We start from the raw sequence: 18,490 nt of genomic DNA, 5'->3' as shown, positions 1-18,490 counted from the left end.
GACCACCTCCTCCTGGAAGCCCTGCTGCATCCTTCCCATCCTCTCTCCAAGAAAAGGAAGAGGAACACTCACAGAAGTTGAGGGGAATCCAGTCACAGGGGTCAGATACAGATCCAAACCTGGGGCTCAGAGGAACAGACTCTGAGTATTACTGATCCTCTGAGCAATGGAGCCATTAAAGGAAGTATCCACAGTCCAAGCTTTTTAGGGACACTGAGCCCCAGAGGTGGATACAGCTCTCAGTCCCCATGTCTTTAAGGAGGCTGGTCATAGCTGTGGCACCTACAGCTCTCTGCCAGATAACCCCCAGAGCTGACTCTGGCCTTCTATCCAGTTGCCATCAATGCTCACCAGGTACCTCCTTATCTGGCTATAGCCAGACCTAAGCCATGTGTAATTATGGCCCTCTACTTTGTACTCTCCTGGAGCCCTCTGTCTCCTCTGCCCCGCAACCTGGCTGCTGTAGGGCTCTGGGTGGACCTAATACATACAGGGCGGGCCTCTTCAGACCAGGCGTGTGCCTCCAGGCCGCACGGCGCCGCACAAACTTGTCTCCCAGGATTTTTCCACACGAAACACGTCTCCCAGGGAAGCAACCGGTCTGATGAGATGGGTGTGCAACGTTCCCACCCCACCCTCGGGTGCCCCCACGGAGCCATCTCCAAACAGAAGCTGTTGCCCACAGGAGCTGGGCCCTGATGGAGCCCACCACAGGCTCTCGGACCCGGATGGAGCCCAGGAGGAGCTGTCCTACAGCCGTGGCCTCTAGAATGAGCCAAGGGGCCAGTGGGATCCAGGCCAGCAGCAAGGTAGGTTGCCCAGCCCTTGCCTCCACCCATGACCAGTAGACCCAAGCCAGACTATCCTGGAGGGGCTTCACCCTCGCCACGATCTCCCCAACAACCTCTAGCCTCTGACGACTCCCATCCTCCAGCCCTGCCTACTCACTTTGAGCTTGTCCCTGACGCTGTCTATTTTCTCCGAGCTCTCCCCACTTCCAAGCTTCTGCTCCTAGCCACCGCTGTTAAAGCAAATGTCTTTAAGGGACCAGTACTCAAGGCTCAGGGCCTGGCGTGGGAGAGAGAGGCTGAGCCCAGGGACTAGGTTCTGGGAAAAGACAGAGCCTCAGGATAGAGTCCCAGGAATGCTTAAGAAGCACATGGAGCGTGCGGAGGCAACTTGTCCCCATGCTCGAGTTCTCCTAGCTTCCTCCTTTAACCCTCCAATCTACCTGGATGCCAAGCCTAACTCACACGCTGACAGGGGTTCTTGGGAGACCTTCCAGGGACAAGCTCTGATGCCCCTCACTTCCAGCCCTCCCCCCAACCTCCTGGCCCCCCCAGCCTGGCAAGTGCTGACATGAGCCTAGGCCCCTCTGAGTCAACCCCTTGGGGCGGCTCCGCCTGCCTGCCCTGACTCATATGTTGGGAACGGGCCTCCCACCCCAGGCCTGGGGGGCAGAAGCTGGGGAGAGGTGCCAGAGAGGGCCAGGCAGCCCTTCTGAAGCCTCTGTAGAGGTGGGGGCTGGGTGAGTTTCTAGGTTTGCAGGTCATGGGGTGGACATTTGTCTACCTCACTGGGCAGTCTTACTGAGTTATAAAGCCCAGGTTTAGCACCTTCATGGGGTTGCTTTTAACCTTAAAACTCCAGCACCCACGTTCTTTATCCTCTACCAAGAAGACTCTATAAACATGAAACTATCTCTGGATGCCAACCCTGCCTGGACCCCACCAAGCCCGGGGCCCAGCTTGGAGGCTGCCTGGTCTTTGATGCTCTAGAACTCCCAACCCCCAGGCTGGGACACTCCTCATATGGCTTGGAGTGACAGGCCCCCACAGGCTTCCTGTCCTACTCTCGTACTTAGAACGCTGGCACCCACGGGGCTTGGGCTGGGCTTGGAAGGCTGAGAGCAAGGAGAACCCAAGTCCCGTGGCCCTGTTCTGGGATAGGAGGAAAGGGAAGGCCAGGCCATGACTTGAGGACGCGCTGGGCCTGTTCTTCCGCCCAAATTCCACCTTAAGCAGGCAGAGGCCCCTCCCTCCCACCTGGCCCAGGTGTCCCCGCCCCCAGCCAAGCTCAGGGCTGGCCGGGCGCGTCTGTCTACGAGAGCCAGCCAGGAAGAGACTTCTGGAACCGGGCCTTGAGGGACAAGACCGGGAAGAGGCCCAGGACAGGTGGGGTGGCGAGTCGCCCCTGTCACTATGCAAGAGGGTAACTTCCTGCTGTCTGCCCTGCAGCCTGAGGCTGGTGTTTGCTCCCTGGCGCTGCCCTCGGACCTGCAGCTGGATCGTCGGGGTGCTGAGGGGCCGGAGGCTGACAGGCTTCGAGCCGCCCGAGTCCAGGAGCAAGTCCGAGCCCGCCTCCTGCAGCTGGGCCAGCAGTCACGCTACAATGGGTCTACTGAGCCTGATGGCGCCACCGAGACCGCCAGAGGTAGGCCAACGTGGGCATGGTAGGCACCAGAGGGGGGTGAAGGCACTGGGGGGTGACGGCGGCGGGTGGAGGTGGCTAGGACAGGAGTGTCGGTGTCAGGGGCAGAGGCCATAGGAGCTCGGGGTTCAGGCCTTGACTCACCTCACTGAGGCCTGCTCTGAGTCACCGCCCCGCCCCAGCGGGCATGAGGAGCAGCCTGGGTGGGGCGTCCCTCCTCCCCAGCCAGGACAGGGGTCTGGGGGCTGAGCCCACCCACTCCCTAAGTTGGGAAGACCCAGGGAGGCAACAGAGAGAGCAGCCAGACCCACCTGTCGGCTGTCCTCCACCCCACCCCGCACCCTCCCAACACGGTCCCTCCCATCACCACAGAGCAGGGCTCACTGGAGGTCTCAGACAGAGGCCAGAGTGCCTTCCAACCAGATGGGAGTGACTCTAACAGTAGTATGAGAGAGCGATGATCCTGGGTAGAGCCCAGGTCTGTCTGGAGCGGGGGCTCCCCGAGGAATTACAGAACTGGGCCTACCAGGAGTGACCCAGATACTCTACATGAGAATAGCCTGCAGGGTACTCTTCAGGGGCTCTCTCTCTCTCTCTCTCTCGCTCTCTCTCTCTCTCTCTCTCTCTCTCTCTCTCTCTCTCTCTCTCTGTGTGTGTGTGTGTGTGTGTGTGTGTATGTGTGTGTGTGTGTGTGAGAGAGAGAGAGAGACAGAGAGACAGAGAGACAGAGAGACAGAGAGACAGAGAGAGACAGAGAGAGTCACTCAGACATGCTGGGCTCAAGGCAGTCATTCCCCAGGCTACAGCAATAGGGATTAAATGTAGACAGTACAATGAACCTCTGTTCAGAGGCCCAGACCCCAGTTCGCAGTGGTCCACATGATGTCTAGAGAGGGTTGTCTGGCAGAAGGGCTGGTCAGGAATTGGATGGCTGCCTGAAATCTTCTGAGCCTAGCCCTCCCTGGAACCAAGTTGATGCCCAGGGGTCATGGGGTGGGGGAGGGCACAAGGAGGGCTTAATTAACACCTGGCTACTCTGCCAATTAGGGGGCGGAGGATAGTAATTTGGGGGTGGGCGTAAGGTCCCCAGGCTGGGGTGTGCCCCCCTAGGCTGGCCCTCACTAGCGTCAAAGGGTTAACAGCCCCTGCCTAGAAGCCTCATTAACCTGGGTGGATCTGGGGAACACCAGACTGCCCACCCCCTGGGCGGGGTTAGGAGGAGTGAAGGCCCCTTCCCCACATCCATGCAGACCTCTGTGGGAGTAGCTTTGCTCAGGGAGCCCTTGCCAATGGCAGAGGACCCTTGGCAGAGGCGGAGTCCACCGGAGACCTGCCCACTATCACCATCAACTCTTGGGATGATGTTTCCTGGGTGACCTCACCTCTCTCACCTCTGCACCCACTGTCTCCCTGTTGTCCATTTTCTACCCCCCCCCCATGTGATCCTCTTTCTCCTCCCTCCCCCACCCACCCGTTCATCTCCACATCATTCCAAGCTTCTGACCGGCCCTCCTCACCCACTCACCCTCCTTTCTGTCCACTGACCACGGAGCTGGGCTGACGCCCTGTCCTCAGCTAATGTGCAGCTGGATGGGGTAGGTGTGGTCCCTGCCTCAGGCTCTACCGGGTGGCTCTCCCACTGTCCATCAGAGCAGATGGGTCCAGAGAGACTACATCCCTGGTCTGCATAGTGTCACTACCCTGTGACTGTAGTGCAGATGGAGTCTGGGCTCAAGGGGAGCTCACAGGAGGTCATTGTGGGTTGGGGCAGGTTGGGCTGGCTTCCTGGAGGGGGCCAGATGCTGTGCTCTGGCGGGGACTGGACAGCTGATGGAGATCCTAGCGCATTCTCCAGGCAGGCCAGAGGTCAGCAGGATGAGTTGTCTGACCTCCTTTGAGCAGAGAAGGAACTCTGGAGTTCCAGGGAAAGGGGGCCTACCAGAACAGATTGGCTGAAACCAAGCTGCAGCCATGGCAGGGCCATGGACAAGGCGGTAACCCCAAAGCCCACTTGGCCTCCCTGCCCTGGTCTGATGTCACTCTCGGGGTCGTGATCAGAGACCTCTGGCAGAAGGGAGAAGAAAAGCCAACACTTTGCTATCTGTCATGGTCAGGCCGTCTCTGTTTCCGTCCACAGGCATGCCCAGGGGTCAATACCACACTGTGCAGGCTGGCTTCAGCTCCCGATCCCAGGGTCTAAGTGGAGACAAGACCTCGGTGAGTCAGGGAGTCAGCTCTGAGTCCACACTGAGGGGGAGGCTCCACAGGGGAGGCTGGGAGCTCTGGATCAGAAGGGGAGGGAGCCAGGTAAACCCCAGATATCCCTTCTCTGTGCCCTCCCCTCCCACAGACCTTCCGGCCCATCGCCAAGCCAGCCTACAGCCCAGCCTCCTGGTCCTCCCGCTCAGCTGTGGACCTGAGCTGCAGTCGGAGGCTGAGCTCTGCCCACAATGGGGGCAGTGCCTTTGGGGCTGTGGGATATGGGGGTGCCCAGCCCACTCCACCTATGCCCACCCGGCCAGTGTCCTTCCATGAGCGAGGCGGGGCAGCCAGCAGAGCCGACTATGACACATTGTCCCTGCGCTCACTGAGGCTGGGGCCTGGAGGCCTGGACGACCGCTACAGCGTGGTATCTGAGCAACTGGAGCCTGCGGCTGCCTCCACCTACAGAGCCTATGCTTATGAGCGCCAGGCCAGCTCTGGCTCTAGCCGGGCAGGAGGCCTGGACTGGCCAGAGGCCGCTGAGGGCCCACCCAGCCGGACCATTCGGGCACCTGCCATGCGAACCCTGCAGAGATTTCAAAGCAGCCACCGAAGCCGTGGGGTTACTGGGTCCATGTCAGGTACTGGCCTGGAACCCGTGGCCCGAGCCCCATCTGTGCGCAGTCTCAGTCTTAGCCTGGCTGACTCAGGCCACCTGCCAGATGTCCGTGGACTGGACAGCTACACAGGCCATCGCACCCTGCAGAGGCTCAGCAGTGGGTGAGGAGCTGGGCTTGAAGAGGGAGGGGACTGTACCACAGTCTGGCCCACTCCTAATGTCTGCCTGACCACTGACTAACCCCTGTTTCTACAGCTTTGATGACATTGACCTGCCCTCAGCTGTCAAGTACCTCATGGCCTCAGACCCCAACCTGCAGGTGCTGGGAGCAGCTTACATCCAGCACAGGTGCTACAGCGATGCAGCAGCCAAGAAGCAGGTGACATATCCCACTGACCGTCCCCTGTTATCTCTCGATGACTGCCCCACTGGCCCTGGGTGCCCTTAATGACTATCCTTACCAGCCCCCAACCCTCCCTGACTTCTGGTCCTTGGCCCTTCTTGCTGATCACTAGGCTATCTGGGCAAACCTCACCTCTCCATATCCTCAGCAGAGAAAGGGCAGACATGTCCTGTTGGTATATACCTGCATCACCTATATACACCAGAGACAGATACATATACCTGTGGCACATATATGCATCATTGCCATGTACTTGGATGACCTCCATATACTTGAATATACATGCACAGTCCTGCATATATAGTCACCATTTCCATGCATCTGCACCACCAAAACACATTTGCATGTGTTATGTACAAACTTGCATATCACCTGCAACCATCTGGATCACCTATGTACATATGCACTTATTCCCATGCATGTGGACATGTCGGCATGCATCTTCAGTCCACATGTGCCCACATACACCTCTACCTATGTGCCACAGGCTCGCAGCCTCCAGGCGGTGCCTAGACTGGTGAAGCTCTTTAACCACGCCAACCAAGAGGTGCAACGCCACGCCACGGGTGCCATGCGCAACCTCATTTATGACAATGCAGACAACAAGCTGGCGCTGGTGGAGGAAAATGGCATTTTTGAGCTGTTGCGGACACTTCGAGAGCAGGACGACGAGCTCCGCAAAAATGTTACAGGTACCCTTGTCCCCCCAGCCTCTTCATTCAGTCCCCTCCTTGCTCCCCTCCTGTCTTTGTCCCGCTCCTCTCTTACTGTGCTCCCCTCTTTCCCTTCCTTATTCTCAACACTCCGTCTTTATCGTATGCCTTCCCTGTCCCAGATTGAACTTTGGGGGGGGGGGGTTATTGTTTGAGGGTTTTTTTGTTGTTTATCTTATTTATTATTATTTTGTGTATCTGCATGCATGCCACAAACACACATGTAGAGGTCAGAGGACAACTTTGGGAGTCAGTTCTCTCCTTCAGCCACGGGTTTTGGGGAATCAAATTCAAGTAATTAGGCTTCCACAGAAAGCATCTTTACCGGCTGAGCCATTTGCCAGTCCATTTATTTATTATTTCTATCAAGACAGGCGCTCACGATGTAGCCTTGGCTGTCTTGAAACTCATTATGTAGCCCAGGCTAGTCTCAAATTCATAGAGATCTGCCTGACTCTGCCCCCTGAGTGCTAGCTTTAAAGGTCTGTGCCATTACGCCCAGCTTATTTTATTATTTTTTAAAGATTCCTTGGTTTTTGTTTTTTATGTATATGAAGTTTTTGCCTGCATGTATGTTCATTTACCACATACACACCTGGTACCTACACATGTCAGAAGAGGACATTGGATTCCCTGAAACTAGGGTCACAGACAGTTATTAAAAGCCATGTGGGTGGTGGGAACCAAATCTGTGTCCGCTACAAGAGCAGCAAATGCTCTTATAGCCACTAAGCTATTTCTCCGGCCCCTGGTGTGTGTGTGTGTGTGTGTGTGTGTGTGTGTGTGTGTGTGTGTGTGTGTGTGTTCAATTTATTTACTTTATTTTATGTGTATGAATGTTTTGCTTGCATAAATGTCTGTACACAACATGCATGCCCAGTGCCATGGAGGTCAGAAGAGGGCATTAAATCTCCTGGAACTAAAGTTAAAGATGATTGTGAGCCATCATGTAGCTACTGGGAGATGAGCCCAGGTCCTCTGGAAGAGCAGTCTGCTCTTAACCACTTAGCAATGTCTCCAGCCTACCACACCCCCTTTGTATTGTCCCACCAAATTGTATTGTCCCGCCAAACTGGCTTCCATCTCACTATGTATCAGACACTGGCCATAAACTCATGGCAATCCTTCTGCCTAGACCTTATGGTGATGGCACATGCCTGTTGTGAGCCATCACAGTAAGCCCAGCTTATTGTTGTTGGTGTTTCCTGTCATTGTTGTGTGTATTGTCTGTTTTCCAGACAGGGTCTCACTATTAGTTCTGACTGACCTGGAACTCATAGACCAGGTTGACCTCAGATTCACAGAAATCTACTTGCCCGTGTTTCCCAAATGGGATGAAAGGCACGTACCACTATGCCTGGCTATTGTTTATGAGAGAGGGTCTCTCCATGTAGCCCCAGGAGGGCCTCAAACTCATGGCAATTCTCCTATCTTAGCTCCCTACATTCTGGGGTTACAAGTGTCACACCAACAAAACTCTATTTTTGTGGCTTCTCTCCTGATTTTCTGTGGTGCTAGGTGTGGTACTTACAGCTTCATGCACACAAGCAGGGCATACCTCTGGCTCTGTCTTTCCAGTCACCTCCACTCCCAGGCCTTCAGGTCCCCACACACCTTGTTAGTCTCTCCTGCTCGGCTCCTGCCCCATGCTTCCGCTTCCGAAGGTCACACTGAGGACCTCTCCAGCGGAGCTCTAGAGCAAGGCCAAGAAAGTGTGGGGCCAAGCGCTGAAGTGATGGCTCCGGGAATAACAGCGTTCGCTGTTCTTCCAAGGGACCCACGTTCTGTTCCCAGCACCTACCTCAGGCAGCTCATGACTGCATGTAACTCCAGCTCCAGGGGGATCTGACACGCGCCTCTGGACCCCACGGGTACCTGTGCTCATGTGCTTATAATATACCCACGCGTGGACACACACATAATTTAAAAAATAAATAAATCTTTTTTAAAAAGAAGCAGCCGTAGAGAGCCTCCTCTGCGCCATCCCCAGAGGAAGCAGAAGGGCCAGGGAGCTGACCCTGACCACAGCCTCGGCCCGTCTTGTGCAGGGATCCTATGGAATCTGTCCTCCAGTGACCACCTGAAAGATCGTCTAGCCCGAGACACACTGGAGCAGCTCACAGACCTGGTGCTAAGTCCCCTGTCCGGGGCAGGGGGTCCCCCCCTCATCCAGCAGAATGCCTCTGAGGCAGAGATCTTCTACAATGCCACCGGCTTCCTCAGGTGCGCTAAGTGGAGGCGCTGGGCCAGGAGATGCTGAGGGGAACGAGCCATGTGCCAGAGAAGGACCGGGGAAGCTTCTAGAAGAAGTATGTTCATTTGCCACCTAAATGGCAAGGACAGTTAGCCAAGCCTGCAGGGAGAAGTAAAGAGCAGGGGAAAGTTTAGGGGCTGAGGCAAGAATGGGATAGGCCAGGTGTGGCTACCAGGTATAGATGTCAGGACATTCTGGAGCTTTATGATTCATTAAATCAAGTCCCTTGTCCTGATGTCCATCTTCCGAAACTTTGAGGAGTTGATTTGGAGGTGGGTAATGTGAAGGGCAGAGGCAGAAGTGTGTGGTAGGGTCTGGGAACAGAAAGGCACAGGGCCAGTCCCAACTCAGGATGCAAAGATCAGTGCCTGATGATTTCATCGCCAGGACAGGGGCTTCAAGTTAAGGGTCCCTGAGGTGGCACTTCTAGGGTCCCTGGGGGGACTGTGTTGGTATCCCTGTGGGAGCTCTGATCTGCCTCCATCCCCAGGAACCTCAGCTCAGCCTCCCAGGCCACTCGCCAGAAGATGCGTGAGTGCCATGGGCTAGTGGATGCTCTGGTCACCTACATCAACCATGCCCTGGACGTGGGCAAGTGTGAGGACAAGGTGAGGGGCAGCTGGTGAGCCAAGGGGGCCCAGGGGCTTCGGCCCACTCTGACCACCCTCTATTCCCTGCAGAGTGTGGAAAATGCTGTGTGTGTGCTGAGGAACTTGTCCTACCGCCTCTATGACGAGATGCCGCCGTCAGCACTACAGCGGCTTGAAGGCCGGGGCCGCAGGGATGTGACTGGCGCACCCCCTGGTGAAGTGGTGGGCTGCTTCACACCCCAGAGTAGGCGGCTGCGCGAGGTGAGCACGGACCTGGGAGGCCAGGAGCAGGGAGTGCCAAGCCTGCCGCCCTGACCTCAGCTGTAGCCTTGGCCCTGGTTGACTCCTGTGTCCTCCCACTCAGCTTCCTCTTACAGCTGACGCGCTCACCTTTGCGGAAGTGTCTAAGGATCCCAAGGGCCTGGAGTGGCTGTGGAGCCCCCAGATCGTGGGGCTGTACAACCGGCTGCTGCAGCGCTGCGAACTGAACCGGCACACCACAGAGGCGGCTGCAGGGGCACTACAGAATATCACCGCCGGTGACCGCAGGGTCAGTGGGCTGACAAGCCCCACTTTAGGTCTTGTGCTGGGCACTGGGGCACATGGATGGGAGCCACACCCTAGGAGTTCATGGTCTACTGGGGGAAGGAACCCCAAGAGTAAGATATAGAATGAGATCCGTGCTCAGTCTGAGGAATGGGGCCCTACGTGGATTTGGGTTCTGATATTCTGAGCAGAAGGGTTACCTGGTCATGTCCTGGGTCGGTAGAATAGGCAGAGGTAGCAGGCAAGAAGTAAAGTGGTTCTGCCTCAGTCTTGAACAGGGCTGGCTAGGGATGGCTGGGGTGCTGCTGGGCTTTACCACATTCCCTACCTTTCCCTGCAGTGGGCGGGTGTGCTGAGCCGCCTGGCCCTGGAACAGGAGCGCATCCTGAACCCCTTGCTGGACCGAGTTCGTACCGCTGACCACAACCAACTGCGCTCACTGACCGGCCTCATCCGAAACCTGTCTCGGAATGCCAGGAACAAGGATGAGATGTGTGAGTTGTTCTGCCCCTGGTCCGGCACACAGCCCGTGCCTCCCAAGGAGCTGGCTTCCGGCTAGCAAGTCAGATAGAGTGGGCAGGTGGGTGTGCCAGCCCCGAGGGGAGGCGGGGGTTCTGGGTGCCAAGGCAGCAGGGAATATGTCAGACTGACCCTAACCTCTTATCAGCCACAAAGGTAGTGAGCCACCTGATTGAGAAACTCCCTGGCAGTGTGGGTGAGAAGTGTCCCCCAGCTGAGGTGCTGGTCAACATCATAGCTGTGCTCAACAACCTGGTGGTAGCCAGCCCGATTGCTGCCCGGGACCTGCTCTACTTTGATGGGCTTCGAAAGCTGGTCTTCATCAAAAAAAAGAGGGATAGGTGAGGAACAACCCAACCCACAGCAACATGGCCAAGGGACACCCTACCATCCGACCTCCTAACCTTGACCCTGACCTCTTGAATGTCCCCAGCCCTGACAGTGAGAAGTCCTCCCGGGCAGCCTCCAGTCTCTTGGCCAACCTCTGGCAGTACAGCAAGCTCCACCGTGACTTCAGGGCGGTATGTTCTACAGAGCCTGGGGACAGGGACTTGGGGCGTGCAGTCCAGTGCAAGGTGCAGATCACCAGGGGAGGGACACAAGCCTGGAATACAGAGACAAGAGGCCCAGGCCATGCCCAGAATATTATGGGGAAGGCAGGATTTCAGGGACAGCAAAGGCAGTCCTGACCTCTCTGTCCCCTCTCCCCTGCAGAAGGGCTATCGGAAGGAGGACTTCCTGGGCCCATAGGTGAAGCCTCCTGGAGGTGAAGTGATTCAGCTTCCAAGAGACAGGCTCAGCTCCTACTGTTCCACAACCCATGGAAGGGGAGCTGATGGCCACCAGACCTCCCTATCTCTGGAGTCCTGTGTGTACCCTTGAGGGACCAGGGCCCCCAGGAAAGAATGGGGGCTTGCAACTGGGGATTGATTGGCTTCTGCAGGGCAGGGGAAGGGGGCAGGGCTTGAGCTGCTCTGGTGCTCGGGGTGGTGATTTAGTCACAATGGCAGGGGTGGGACTGCCTGTGGCCTGACAGCCTTGTGACAGCTGGGAATAAAAGTGGTTTTGAACAGAACCCCAGCTCTGTGTTTCCATAGCTGGCCACAGACCCTCAAGTGTGCATTGTCCCCAAAACATGCCTACTTGTCCCAGAAGACGCAACTCCAGGCTCACACACCGGCCTCCCAAGGCAGAGGACACAGGGAAGGAGTCGACAGTCGGGATAGCCAGCCTTACTGTTATCCAAGGCACAGACACAGCAGAGCAGAGGACGTCATGAGCAGTATCCATACCACAAACACATGCAACACCCTCTATCCACCCAGAGCTGATGCTAGGAGGTACCCAAGGCTTGACGTCCAGGAGTATCAGGAACAAGGCTACCCATTTTTCCTTGTAAAATTATCAACAGTAGCTTCCTACTGAAGGACCTGTCGCGATGAGATGGGGCTAGGGGCAGTCACATTCCCAACCAAGAACCAAGAAGGGATACCAGGGGCTATCAGAACAAGGGATATGCCAGGGGTGGCTGAGGGTAGAAGGCAGATTTGGGTTTGAGTGGAAACCTGGTGCGGGTGGCGATGAAAGGAAGAGTCAGGGCGTCATGGTGGAAGCGATAAGAGACACAGCAGGTACCACCCAGAAGAGAAACGGGCCCAGGCAGGAGCAAAGACAAGTTTATTTTGTGACACCCTGGAGCCACACTCCTTCCCCGAGAGGTTCAGAGCTACAGGCAAGGGTTGTGGTCCTGGGGAGAAGAGGTGCCTGCCTCTACCCTGGAAGCTGCCACCGTGACCCTATGATCTGGGCTGCTAGGATAAGGGCTACACATCATCCTCAGACACAAGGCAGTAGAAGTCTGTTCGTGCACTGTAGTTCCGAGAGCCAAGGTCCGAGACATCCACTTCACTGCTGTGGCCCTCTCCCATGGAGACCCTGCTTGCATGCAGTGGAGTTGGCGGCTCCCCAAAGACAGGTCCTCGGACACCTGCAGGACACCATAAGGCCTGAGGCTGTATGTCTACAGCCAGTCTTCTACTAGGATCTGGGACAAGAAGGGCTTACTCCATGCTCACCCACCAGCCACAATGATACTAGAAACCCTGGAAGTTCCCCCGACAGAGGCCAAGGGGCAAAACACCTCCCCAGTAAGAGGCAGTTAGGGGCACTGCCAGTGGAGGTCAAACTTCTACAGGAGGCGAGATCTCTCCATCCCAGACTAGGACACTGGATGGAGCTGTGTCTGAACCCTTGATCTGCAGTGAGGCCAGGTGAGCATACCCAGGTCTCCCTCAGGGTCTGGATCCAGCTCTGACTCCATGGCCCGGCCCTGGGCAGCTCGTCCTCTCACGATTAGCATGGGATCTTTGTCGTCCTGGAGTCGGGTCTGGGGGTCTCCCTCCACCGGCCTGTATTGCACCTTCCGCGGCAGTGCCAGCTGTAGCTCTTTCCAAAAATCGGAGGAAGGCGTCTGGGGGGCAGATTTGGACCCTCGGTTTAAATACATGGGGATCTATGAACCGGAAGTCTCTAGCTACCCAGATCCAAAGAGCACACTGATGGTGCCTGACTTGCAGGTCCCCTAGCCCTCCAGCACCTGAAGCACCCACTCACAACCCCCCAGCCCTCGCACCACGGAGCCAGGCTTCCACAGCAGCAGGGTCACGAGGTGGCGGTGCTGGCGCAGGAGCCGGAGAGCAGGGTGCATGGGCTCCCGCCTCTGGCTCTCGAAGGTGATGAAGATAGGTCTGCGAGTGAGCTCCAGTAGGCGGCACAGTCCCTCCCTGCGGGGACCGGACCGTCAGGCGGGGCAGGACCAGGCCTCCCGGTCCCCCACCCCAAGCCAAGCGCCCGACGCACCGGAAGCTTTGGCTACACCAGGCCCGGCCCAGAAAGGCGTCTGAAAGAACCACGATGAGGCGCCGACAGCGGCTCAGGTTCACCAGGAGGTCGGCAGAGGGCTCTGTGGGCAAGGGCGTGGGCCGGCCGGTGAGAGGCGGGGCCAGTGACAAGGGCGGGACTCAGGGAACAGGGTGGGGATTAGGAGGTCGGGCAAGGGCGGTACCAGCGCGCGGCAAGAGATCGCGGTCCTCCAGGAAGAGCTTGTATCCCCGACGCCGCTCCAGCTGAGGCTTCAGAATAAAATTCACAAATTTGCGGTCCTCCGGGCAGTCGCTATAGGACACGTAGGCATCGTATAACTTCCCATCTGCAGAGGAGGCCATTCAGCGCGGCCAGTTATAGAGATACTACTACCCAATGTCCAGCACTTCTCTGAACAAGTGAATCAGACCCCAGGACTCTAAACTTCTGTTGACCCTAGTCTTGTGCCCTTCTGAGACACCGCCTTTCCGGACTGTACACCTAGAGCCCTCTTAGGGCTACAACTCCCTCCTCCCAGGCCGGAACCCAGCATGCAGCTGGCACCTCAGTAAGGCCCTTGGCAGAATACTGTGCCCTAATCCATGCAGGACCCTACGCACCGTTCATCTCCACCTCCCCATAGGCGTCTTGGTACCAAAGCAGCACATTCAGACGACACTTAACATAGAGCAGGGCCACCAGCAGCAGAACCAGCAGGACAAGGAGGGAGGCCAGCACTGCAACCACATGGCCAGCAGGGCCTGCAGACAGGGAGAATCACTATTCCTTCAACCTTAGGACTTCAGGAAACCCTTGCCCTCCACCACCTTGAACTCCCTCACCAGCTCTCCAGAGGCTGAAGGAGTGGGAGCTGACATTCCAGACAGAGCAGGTGAAACTTCCATAGTCCTCAGCATTGGTCAAGTTGAGCACCAGAACACTGGACACAACCTCTGAGAAGTTGGCGCCGACCCTGGGAAAACCAGGCCATACCCTCACCTGGGGACCAAGAACATCAGTGGATGCTCGAGTCCCACCGGCCTAGGATTCACCCAGGGAGATTGCAGATTTGGGCTAAGTGATCAGAATTTGGGCCTGGGCCCTACCCTCTGGTTATAGGCTTGGGTAGTAAACGGCCCATTCAGGAGTTAAGATTCTATCCCCAGACAGTCTACAAGATGTACAAGATGAAGAAACTTTGGACCTGTCCCCTTGGTCAACCCTCTATCTCTGTCCATGGGAACACTTTGCCATGGCAGGTTTGCACGGGTACTACATAGCTCTTGTCCAGGTTATGATGGTTTAGGGTGTAGGTCAGAAAGGCTGCTAGCTATGGTGTACCCTGGCAGTTACTCTAATCCTGGACACCCCAGTCTCTTACCAAAAGCCCTGATGGAGGTTGAAGTGGCTTCCATTGCCCAATGGAAGACCATCTTTTAGCCACTGTACTGAGGGCTGGGGACACTGGGGTGTAGAGACCACCCAAGCTGTGCAATTCAAAGCAACTGTACTACCAAGGGCAGGTCCCAAGGCCTGGTTTTCAGATGGCGAGAGGAAATTAGGGGCCCTGTCACAGACATCTGCAGAAAGAAAACAACAGGTCAGCCATGCTGGGATGCCTTCTCCCACTCTGCGTATAGATGCTCTGTGATCAAGGAAAACAAGACAGTAAGGAAGTGGTGTCAGTGATCACACTACATCCATCCATGGGTCCTGCAGGCCAGAACCCAGGCTTGCATTCTTCCCTCAGTAGTGGCCAGTTGTGTTCTTCTGGCCCTCATGTGACAGCCTTGTGCTCAGGGGGAACATTAACAGGCAGAGGAGTGGCCAGAGTCACGTTTGAGCTGAGCCAGCCCAGCCACAGGGGCCTATCTGTTGGTTTATCCCTGCTGGATGAGTCCAGCCTCCACATGACCCCCTCAGAGCAGGGTCAAACTCCTGCCCCCCTCAGCCTGGCTGGCTTCTACTGAAGAGCTAACTGCAGGGACTATGGGCAGCAAATGTGGAAAGAATACATATACTAGCATCTTTCACAGGGACAGGGCAAGCCGGAGCCTGGGCTTCCAGGATCCCCTCCACTAACCCCAAGACCTGCCCTCCCACTTCACTGAGGCCTAAAGGTTTTCATCTTCAAGTGAAGATGATGACCCTAGCAGGAGGCTGGAGAGGTATACTATGTCACCTCATTTAACACCCACACCCCAAGACACCCCCCCCATTGAGATTCCTAGGCTTACTGATTCTTTTTTCGGGTGGGCGTGGGGATTCAAGACAAGGTTTCTCTGGGTAACAGCCCTAGCTATCCTGGAACTCGCTTTGTCTCTGCCTCCCGAGTGCTGGGATAAAAGGTGTGCGCCACCATGCCCAGCAGGCTTACTGATTCTTCTATGCCTCTTCCTTAGGCCTTGGGCAGGAGAGAAGCAGAGGCTCTCATCATCCCTGCCCTGAGCTCAGAACCAACTGTTAGAGAGAAGAGATGAGCACAGGCCTTGACCTCTGGCATGTATCCAAGCACAGAGCTCAGCAGAGAGTGCAATGTGGCGCCAACCTGACAGGCAGAAACTGGGGTGGAGACTTGGTCATGGACCTCTCTGATCTACCTACCTGCCATGGCTCTTCCAGGGCCTCTGCAGGCCGAACACTGGTTCCACCCCTGCCTCCACTGGGGCTCCTTAACCGAGCAGATGGGTCCACTGAAGACTGAGAAGGACTCCTTTCTGTCTATTCAGCCAGCTGGACAGGGTCCCTGGAGGTCAGAGGCTGTCACTGTCCCCAGGGGACAAGTTAAACAGGAACAGGGTGAGTTAACCAGTAACTGTCAGCCAGCAGCAGTCCTTACTGGCTGCACAACAGATAGCTTCCTTGCGATTTCAGCCAGTCTCAGAGTGCTGTGTGAGCTCCTGCATATCACAAAGCCAGAGCAGACTCGGCCTCACACAGCTTGAGAGGGGCAGTTCCACAGACCACTTTCATTTGCCCTGGAGCCACTGTGGTGACTCAGGGATACAACAGACATGCTCCAAGAAGGATGTGACCTCAGAAGACAGCAGTTAGCCTCATTCCTGGCTGTCCCCTGTAATGGACTGCTGCTGTATGCAGGTGGGTGCGTGGGTGCTTGTCTCCTGGCCAGGACCTGGGGGTTAAGGGGATATGAGCCATAAGTGAAACCTAACTGTGAGATTTTGCTCTGGGTGCAGTCACACATGCACATGGGAATGGACACATCACACCTGCGGACACCTTGAGGTTCATCTGGGCCAGGAAAGGTAAATGGGGACCAGGCTACTATAGAGATCACTCTGAAGGGCCTTGGGAAGCCCTATTGGGTACCCCCTAAACAGATGACTCTTACCTAGGGTCCTGGGTCATTCTTAGCCCATAGCAATTATACACATCTGGGACTCTTAAAAGCTCCATAATGGCATGACTGCAGGAAACCTTCAGAATGCTCTTCCTTAGCAGCCCAGGGCCCTAAGTGACCCCTCTTTCCTTGGTGAACACCAAGTTCACTCTCTTTATACATTTAACTGAGTTCCTACTCTCCTCCATTCTGCACAGACACATGGGCAGCAGGAACATGGGGTCAAGCCCTGGGCTTGGCCTGCCTCAGATGCCCCCAGATGCCCCAGAGGCTTTGATGAGAATTAGTATCTTATACTCTCTCGCTTTGTTCTGCACTGGGTAATGCTCAGCCAGAAATCTCAGACTTGGCTAGACATCAGTCTCCTTGGGAGCTAGTTCAGGAAGAGGCACATTACTGTCAAGGGTGGCAAGGTGATCCTTCCAGAAACCCTTTGGGGTGAAGGGCAGTCCTACTACAATCCTGGAAGCAGAACCACTTACCAAGGGCCTGTAGAAGACAGGCTTCTCAATTGACCCCTCAGAGTGACCAGAAGTGGGTACCCCAGCCCAGCAGGTCCCAGAGCATGTCCTGCAATAGCCCTCAACCTCCTCAAGCTCAGAAGACCTTGACCCCTGCAAAGGCGGCAGCAGACACCGCCAGAAATCAAGACCAACCCTCCAGGATGTGACTCACGGAGGCAGCAGGTGCCCTCTTCCCTTTCCCATTCTACGCCTGCACAGCCCCCTCGGGCCCCCAGTCAGCCTCACCGAGTTCACCTTAGCCAATGTGCACACACGTATCTTCCATACAACACTCCCTTCACACAGCTTTTGGGCTGCACACACCTCACTTCACAGGATCACTCCCAAATACCTCAGGGGCCACAAGCACACCCATACACGCATACACACACACACACACACACACACACACACACCCACACACGGTGTGCCTTCATGCACCTCAGTACCATGGGCCTCTCCTCAACCAAGCCTACCTCCAAGGACAGACCACAAGGCCACAGGATCCCTCAGCAGTAGGGAGGCACAGTCACCTCATTTCCGGATCTTTTCCTCCAAAGGGGAGATGGTCATTGAGGTCAGTAGCATGCACTTGTGAGCAAATTGTCCCCTCTGCTGGGCCCCAGAGAGGAGCCACAGTGTTGTGGCTACCCACGATGCATCACCAAGCTTGGGCGAGGACCTGGCTTTTGTTGATATATATTTTAGTCAGAACTTTCCCCCTTAGTTTCCTGGCCTTACAGTCACATCCTCTCCTAAACCTAAACCCCACCCAGGTACCCACCCCTTCCCCTGGCGGGGCGGGCTGTTGGCGGTCCTTGCCCCGCCTTGCCTGGCTCTTCCTGTAACTCTAAGAGGCCCCTTCCTCCCAGGACAGCCCCAGTCCCTGAGTACTACATTTGCTCCTACTCTAGAGCGTAGGTAGCTACTTCAAGTGACAGAGGTTGGGGCGATGTGCAGAGATCCTGGCAAGGAGATCTCCAGCCAGAATAGTCCTAAACATATACTGGGTAGGAGACGTGCCTTCTAGATTCCATCTCCCACCCCACCTCACCCCCCGTTTGGCACAAGGTCTTACTGTGTAGTCCTGGTTGGCCGGGAACAGTCTGTGTAGACCAGGCAGGCCTGGAACTCACAGAGCTCCACCTGCCTCTTTCTCTTGAGTGCTGGGATTAAAGGCGTCCTCCAAGCCTGGCAGCACTCTCGTTTTTTTTATACTATACTCAGGAGTGGAGAGGAAGAATTATATTATATGCCCCACCCCCCAAAAAGCCCCAGGCATGACTCACCTCTGACCTACTGTAACAAAGGGGATCTCTCAGAAACTGGTGACCAATAATGAAACAATAGAGCACATGTCTCTGGTCCTTACCCTGTCCACCTTCCAGGCAATAGACTCCAATGAATGAACAGTTGTGACAGGCTATGGTATCTCATAGCTCAGGGCTGGGGTGAGAGAGCAGAGACCCCTTTCAAGAGCCAAACACA

General features: G+C 55.9%; 2 protein-coding genes across 7 annotated transcripts; one reads left to right on the top strand and one right to left on the bottom strand.

Moving 5' to 3' along the window:
* Window positions 1-578: 578 nt before the first annotated feature.
* Window positions 579-11,351, top strand: Pkp3 (plakophilin 3). The gene is made up of 14 exons (XM_028869916.2): window positions 579-809; window positions 2,238-2,433; window positions 4,568-4,647; window positions 4,781-5,412; window positions 5,507-5,630; window positions 6,142-6,346; window positions 8,416-8,590; window positions 9,112-9,229; window positions 9,302-9,472; window positions 9,576-9,761; window positions 10,098-10,251; window positions 10,425-10,617; window positions 10,710-10,797; window positions 10,991-11,351. Exons 1-14 carry the CDS (start codon window positions 699-701, stop codon window positions 11,024-11,026), a joined length of 2,469 nt encoding a protein of 822 aa, XP_028725749.2. The 5' UTR covers window positions 579-698; the 3' UTR covers window positions 11,027-11,351.
* A 580-nt stretch (window positions 11,352-11,931) lies between these two features.
* On the bottom strand, window positions 11,932-18,058 carry Sigirr (single Ig and TIR domain containing). Of its 6 annotated transcripts, none has more exons than XM_028869938.2 (10): window positions 17,479-18,057; window positions 15,743-16,271; window positions 14,520-14,718; window positions 13,981-14,111; window positions 13,759-13,899; window positions 13,341-13,484; window positions 13,136-13,238; window positions 12,909-13,059; window positions 12,557-12,746; window positions 11,932-12,263 (listed from the first exon to the last, which is right to left on the bottom strand). In XM_028869938.2, exons 2-10 carry the CDS (start codon window positions 15,747-15,749, stop codon window positions 12,100-12,102), a joined length of 1,230 nt encoding a protein of 409 aa, XP_028725771.1. In that variant the 5' UTR covers window positions 15,750-16,271; window positions 17,479-18,057; the 3' UTR covers window positions 11,932-12,099. The 6 variants fall into 6 exon arrangements, with proteins under 6 accessions (XP_028725771.1, XP_028725760.1, XP_037065227.1 ...); XM_028869927.2 differs by having other exon boundaries at window positions 15,743-15,904; XM_037209332.1 differs by having other exon boundaries at window positions 17,536-18,057.
* Between the last annotated feature and the right edge of the window lie 432 nt (window positions 18,059-18,490).

The sequence above is a fragment of the Peromyscus leucopus genome, chromosome 1 (assembly GCF_004664715.2).
Source record: "Peromyscus leucopus breed LL Stock chromosome 1, UCI_PerLeu_2.1, whole genome shotgun sequence".
NCBI classification, from domain to species: domain Eukaryota; kingdom Metazoa; phylum Chordata; class Mammalia; order Rodentia; family Cricetidae; genus Peromyscus; species Peromyscus leucopus.
The sequence above is the reverse complement of the archived record's forward strand: the minus strand, read 5'-3'. Positions and strand labels throughout refer to the sequence as shown.

Excerpts from the sequence above, each read along its gene's own strand:
- Pkp3 (XM_028869916.2), top strand. The coding sequence starts at position 699 with ATGGAGCCCACCACAGGCTCTCGGACCCGGATGGAGCCCAGGAGGAGC. Across the intron at positions 9,473-9,575 it reads AGAGTAGGCGGCTGCGCGAG|CTTCCTCTTACAGCTGACGC; the intron begins GTGAGCACGGAC and ends CCTCCCACTCAG. Across the intron at positions 10,618-10,709 it reads ATCAAAAAAAAGAGGGATAG|CCCTGACAGTGAGAAGTCCT; the intron begins GTGAGGAACAAC and ends GAATGTCCCCAG.
- Sigirr (XM_028869938.2), bottom strand. Across the intron at positions 13,900-13,980 it reads CTTCAGCCTCTGGAGAGCTG|GCCCTGCTGGCCATGTGGTT; the intron begins GTGAGGGAGTTC and ends CCCTGTCTGCAG. Across the intron at positions 13,239-13,340 it reads CGATCTCTTGCCGCGCGCTG|AGCCCTCTGCCGACCTCCTG; the intron begins GTACCGCCCTTG and ends CCTTGCCCACAG.